This window comes from Primulina tabacum, chromosome 17 (assembly GCF_025594145.1).
Source record: "Primulina tabacum isolate GXHZ01 chromosome 17, ASM2559414v2, whole genome shotgun sequence".
Lineage (NCBI taxonomy): Eukaryota > Viridiplantae > Streptophyta > Magnoliopsida > Lamiales > Gesneriaceae > Primulina > Primulina tabacum.
The window spans coordinates 23,233,479-23,239,790 of NC_134566.1; the positions used below are offsets into that span (position 1 = coordinate 23,233,479).

General features: G+C 39.4%; 1 protein-coding gene across 1 annotated transcript; it reads right to left on the bottom strand.

Annotated features, from left to right (window-relative positions):
• Positions 1 to 4,527: 4,527 nt before the first annotated feature.
• LOC142531679 (chalcone--flavanone isomerase) lies at positions 4,528 to 5,712 on the bottom strand. Its single transcript, XM_075637900.1, has 4 exons — positions 5,545 to 5,712; positions 5,316 to 5,474; positions 5,012 to 5,235; positions 4,528 to 4,922 (listed from the first exon to the last, which is right to left on the bottom strand). Exons 1-4 carry the CDS (start codon positions 5,636 to 5,638, stop codon positions 4,746 to 4,748), a joined length of 654 nt encoding a protein of 217 aa, XP_075494015.1. The 5' UTR covers positions 5,639 to 5,712; the 3' UTR covers positions 4,528 to 4,745.
• Between the last annotated feature and the right edge of the window lie 600 nt (positions 5,713 to 6,312).

A 6,312-nucleotide genomic window follows, 5' to 3' on the forward strand; every position in this document is an offset into this window, starting at 1 on the left:
CGAGCCCCTTCCCATGCACAACCTGCGCAATCTGTGCGCGCTGCACAAAGGGCTCTCGGGTAGGAGTCCTTGTTGGCAAGGACTCCTCCCAGCCCACTTACTCGAGTCCTATCATGGCTAGGACTCCACCCTAGACTCATCCACGGCCCTGGCTAGCCCCTGGTCCCAGCCGAACCGGTCCCAGACCTGCACTCCCAAAAACTGTGAGTCAAAAAGTCACAACAGTCCAAGCATGGTTCCAGCTTCCATGTTTCATGAATTACAACGTTTTTAGGTGTTTCTAGGACTCTATATTTCATGAAAACAATGCTTGATCAATACCTATATCATGGCAGCCCTTAAACCATACAAAAACATGAATTGAGAATCAAAAACTTTGCTTGAAATTTCATGTGACATACAAAAACGAAAATACACAAAGTGTCACTTGTTTTCCATATTTTTTTTTCATGCATAAAAACATATTATGGTGTGATGATGAGTAAAAGGAGAATATGGCGTGCCTTTGCGTTTTAAACGCATGATTATTCGTTGACGATTTGCGAAGAACGGAGCAAGACCTTGGCTAGAACTTTTTCCTTGCAAAAATTCTCGACTTCCCCTTGGTTTTGATGTGTGTGATTTTTCGTGTATATGGAGTGTTTTGGGAGAGAATTTTTCTAAAATCGGCATGACATGCATAGGGTTTTGGGGTGGGATTAACATATTATATAGTTAATTATGTCCTAACAAGGCTTTAGGCCTATTAAGCATAAGTTTAGGCCCATAGTACTAGATTAGGATTTAATTAAAATATTAAAATTGTTTTAGTAAAAATAAGTTTGTGAATTTAATAGCCGGGTTGCCAAAAAGTTCGTATTTTTGTTGAAAAACCAACACCGATAAAATTTACGTCCCGGCGTATAAAATCACCTCAAAACTTCTTGTTTTCAAAAATAAGAAAATGTAACACCTTTAATTTAAATAATTAAAAACAATTATTTAATAAAAACATTTTACGTTTTTCAACCATCGGTCTCCGTTCCTCGATCGCAACTCGAATAATCCTTAAAAATACAGTTTTATGCATAATGACAATAAAACCCTATTTAACATATAATCATGCATATCACATAATCAATTAATCAATTAAAATCAATTAATTACTCATTTTTCATATTTCCTAGATTTGCATGCAGTTGGATTACGTTGTCTTAATTTTTAGACCTACTATAACGTACCGAACTTTTAACTACTTTAAAATTTGCGAAAAATTAAAAATTTTCGCAATTAAATAGAAATCTTCAAATTGCGATAGAAATAAACTGATCATTCAAAATATTTGCAACTAAAGATCACAAATAAAGTTTGCTAAAAAAAACAACTGTTTAAATATCGTAAACAATAACGTGAAATCAGAGTCTTTGAATCATTGCATAAAATCTTAAAACAAGGGCGGTCATCGGGTTTAGCCTCCTGCGCAGTCCAAGCCGGCTCATTAGTCCCCACCCCTCGTCTCCTCAAAATCATCTTCACCTGCATCGATCAAGTCTAGTGAGTCTAAAGACTCAACAAGTATAAATTGGATATAACAAATATTACATAATAAAATCACATGCAACTTTAAAGTAGAGCGTACATACTTGAAACTTGAGCGTAATAGCATAAACATACTTGAAACTTGAACGTAGTAGCATAAACGTAGGCGTGCCATCATCATAAGACTTTTCTTAAACATACTTGCATCATACATACTTGAGCATACATAAAATCATTTTGCGTAGAGATATGTTTCAAAGCAAGTGACTCATACATAAATACTCCTGATCAAACTAAACCACAGTACTGGGCTGGCAGGGAAAGTCCACTACCACATACATGATATACCCGTTCATAATTTAACAGGTGGATTGGTCCCCGATCATACTTTACCGCTTCCCAATCCTGATCTAAACCCGGTTATACTTTACCGGGGTGGAGAGGTCCTCGGCCACGTTCACCGACTTCCAAACCCGTTCATAATTTGGTCACAAGACATTTAGCATACCTCAAAAACTTAAAATATTTTCTTTTGCACGTCGAACATACTTACTTGGCGTTGAGGGATTCGTTGGATCTCGCTTGGGGTCACTACTGCACATACTAACATGAATTCGAATCCTTATCTTATATACCTTGACGTAATAACTATGCTCATACACAAACTTGACCATTTCCTTATGACATTCTAAATCTCTCGGGACTCGACCTTGTTTAATCATCGCACTAAACCAAGACATTGAACCCCAAAGCAATCAACATATTTTTCCCAAAAACGAAGTACACGATCCCCGTGCCCGGGTCCGTCTATGGGTCCGTGTAGGCTCTGTAAAAATATACCCGAAAAGAAGTAAGGGCACGGACCCCGTGTTAGGGTGCATCTCGGGGTCCGCGTTTCGGCCATCACATTTACATATACATATAAATACTTTTGCACCATTTTAAAATGAAAAAAATTTCTAGTACTTTTTAAGAAAACGAATAAGCAGACGTTTCACGGTCTCCCCTGGCTCTCTTCAAGGCCTCTCTCTTCTGATTCTGGGCTTCTTGCATGTTGATGTATTTTTCCGCTCGGGATAAGAGATCTTCGAAATATCTAGGCAACTTTTTTGTCAAGGATCGAAAGAAATTTCCCTCCCACAATCCTTGTGTGAATGCAGTAATTTTGTCTCGGGAGCGCAAGCATGGATATCCAGAGCCACTCGATTGAATCTTTTGATATATGCTCTCAGAGTCTCGTCCGAGCTCTGTTTTACTTCGAATAAATTGAAAGCCGTCTTTTTATACTTCTCGCTACTGCTGAACTGATGAAAGAATACCTTTTGGAAATCATCAAAAGATTGGATGCTTTGAGATGCCAGCCCTTCGAACCATCTCTGGGCCGAGTCAACCAGGGTGGTTAGAAATACTTTGCCCTTAATTTGATCTCCATAGCAGTAAAGCATGGCCATATTTTCAAATTTGGCGAGATGTTCTTCATGATCAGAACTCCGTCGTAATCCTTAATCTTGGCTGATTTGTAATACCCGGACAGTGGTTCCCGGACGATGATATCAGAGAAAAGGCAACCCTTGATCTCAACTCGAGTGTTGCTTTTAGAGCCAACTTTCCCTTCCAGCACTTTCACTTTCTTTCTCAACTCCTCCAGCTCTTCTACTACGGTGGGAGATTTAGAACCAGCACTCGACTCCCTTCCTTCCTCCCTTCTACTTTCCTCTCGATCTTCCCGCCCTTGCTCATGTCCCTGTTCTGGCTTAGCAGAATGATGAGAAAGGGCTTTCTTTGCCAAGGTCGCCTCCACAGCATTAGACACAAGTTTAGCCAACTCTTTGGGTGTTAAGTTGATAACATGCTGGGTACCAAGGGGTGGCGGACCACCCGCACCATAGGGGAGTGCATTCTCTCCCTGGATCCGAGAATTTTCCTGATTCACTCTCCTAGTAGGAGCCATATCCACGTCTTAGAACTCAAGTTTTCCCACAGACGACGCCAATGATGCGATTCGGGTTAAACGGATGAGCTGGGTCAGGTACTCTACCGGATCTGCTATCAAGATAATGAGAGAAATATGAGCGAAGTGTGTCTGAACCAAAAGCTTCTTTCCCGGACAAATGGGATGACCTGGACTCAAACCAAGTGAATGGGCGTCGGAGAGGTGTCCGACGTAGCCATTCCGATGCTTAAGTCAGTTAATTATTCCACAAAGAACCAATGTAACCAAGTGATGGTCGTCATATTGGTGTGAAAGAAATGGTTTGAACAATAAATGAGCAATGAATGCTAGTGTATCCAATATATGTGAATGAATTAAATGCAAAGAGAGAACCTCGTATTTATAGTAGGAGAAATGATGATGATCTTGTTCTGCGTGCTATCTACTAATTATAGTAGGGCGGCTGATCATACCCTATGTTCTGACATGTCAAATCTTACACTAGTCACATTCATCCTACCTGATTTTGTCAACAATTTGGATCGGTGTCAAAGATGGGACAGTCACCCATATCCTATTTTGCTAGTATACTCAAGTACGGTCCTCATATCGAGGTAGCCCGAGTAAGAAGTTCCCAAGAACTTTCATGAGAGCTCGGGCATTCGATAGCCGGGGGAGATGTCTCGGGAATTCGCCTAAGAGCCCGGGCACAATCCATACCCCTGACCCGGACACAATTCATGACCCGAGCTATCCCAGGCACATCATCAAATATCTATATGTATCATCTTTGTATCTTTTAGTTGAAAAAATATTTAATTTAATCATCAACATTGAATGAATAATTTTAAAAACATACTCAATTTATTTAAATTTCATTAATTTCTTGAAGAAAAACGAATATATAAGATTACATTATCGATGTTTTTGTCGTTTTTCAAAACTTATGAGTTAAATAACAAAAATATTGAACTTGTTAATGAGAAACTTTTGAGGTACCATGTGAACATGTATCGTAACTATGATTTTTAACTGGTATGCCTTTTTTTTCGTTAAAAAATTCTGGGCACATGTGCTCCGATAGAACTTGCTGAGGTACTATTTCAAACAAATGGAATTTCTGTCTCACGTTTGAATAGCCATTTCATTGTGAGACTACAAGACTTGAAATTGCTTTAAGGATATCAAATCCACCGGCCGATGATAAGATTAACAAGTCTCCTTAAAAACACAAAACAGAGGAGACACCACAAAGACTCTTATCTATCACAACAACATTGCCCTGCTATCGAGCCTATTCGATTGAAGATGCTTTCAACGCCTCCGATATCCTTGCGCCCAAACTCTGCTTTGTCTCAGGAGAAACGCCATGCTTTCCAATGATCGTTTCCAACACCGCTTCCGACAGTTGTTTGTTTTCTATCACCGCATTCTCTTTCTCAGGTAAGCTACCGTCTTTGGAGAAACTGATCTACAAGGGGACAATTGCAGCCTATTAAGACATTAATTTGTTGCAAGACAGACATAATCTATCTTGTTTCTGCCCAGTTACGCACTTACCCACAGTGATCCTCGAGGTGATTGGGTGAAGCAGATGGATGCCCCAGGTGGGAAGCTTTCGTTCTTGAAAATCTCCTGAAACTTGCTGGTTGCTTCAGACTCTGCGTCGCTGAAGGTTCCGATTGATTTCCAGTATGCAATGCAGTTCTCTACCACCTTCTCCGAGTACTTCTGACCAGTTAATGGCAAGATCATCCTCACCTGCGTGAATTTCTCGAAGGGACCTATAAAATATGCAGACGTGAGAGACGGAGAACATGTAACAGCACATCGTTTGAGATCAAGAAAAAAGGGCGAAGATCACCAGTCACGATGTCCATAAAAAATTCGAGAGAATCCGTCAACTCTTGGGCGCTCTTGCCCTTCCACTTGTCGGCGAGCGCAGTAACGGCGTTTTTCTCAAGGTACACACCGATAGCGGTGATCTTGATGAACTTCCCCTCGATTTCCAACCCTCTCGCCCCTGAACCCATTCATCGCCGCTCTTATGACAATTAACATGAAAAATTCATGAAATAAGAAGCACCACTCACCTGCGCCGCCGAGGAAGAACGTCTTGGTGGATCCCGGCGGCTTCACCAACGATGGGAACTCGCGAGACTCGATCTGTAGCTTGGTGATAGACATTCCCTCCCCACCGCACGCTGAACTGCTTTGAGTAACAAAAATGTGGTAAGCTACCTACTTGGTTTGATGGATGGAATGAAATTATATATATATATATATAAATATATAAAATTTGACCGACGGTTCAGGAAAGTATGCTTGGTGGGTGTGAAAATGATGGTTTAATGGGACATTGCCGTCTTTTACTATGGATGACAAAAATAACTCGATCTCATAATGGGGTTTTTTTTAAAAATATTATAAAGTAAAATAATAATTATATAAATATTGCAAAATGAGAATGTTTGTAAAACTATAACAATCGGCTGCACACTGCAGCGGATTCCGTGTGTATTCTCCTATAAATAAAAATGTTCCTCACTTCAAATTGTACACTTTCCTTCTTTCCTTTCGTCGTCCGAAAATATTTCTTCTCCGTAATAATTCTCGCATTCATCCGATTCATATGCGCAGAATCCATCTTTTCTAATTCGATATTGTATTAATATTATTTGTTGATTTTATCATTCTTTTCATTTGAAGATATATCAAGAGATAATGCTTAATTTCGTTGATAATATTATAATTATATATTAAAAATTAATATTTTTTGTGTAATTTTTTTGATAATACTTATCATTTATTTCAGATATTACACCGTCCGTTGATATTATTACAAGTTTCGTATAATTACG

What these genes read in the sequence shown, in the direction of transcription:
- LOC142531679 (XM_075637900.1), bottom strand. Translation starts at nt 5,638, where the DNA reads ATGTCTATCACCAAGCTACAGATCGAGTCTCGCGAGTTCCCATCGTTG. An exon ending in GTTCTTCCTCGGCGGCGCAG is followed by an intron (nt 5,475 to 5,544) that starts GTGAGTGGTGCT and finishes GAATGGGTTCAG; the next exon opens with GGGCGAGAGGGTTGGAAATC. An exon ending in TTTTATGGACATCGTGACTG is followed by an intron (nt 5,236 to 5,315) that starts GTGATCTTCGCC and finishes CATATTTTATAG; the next exon opens with GTCCCTTCGAGAAATTCACG.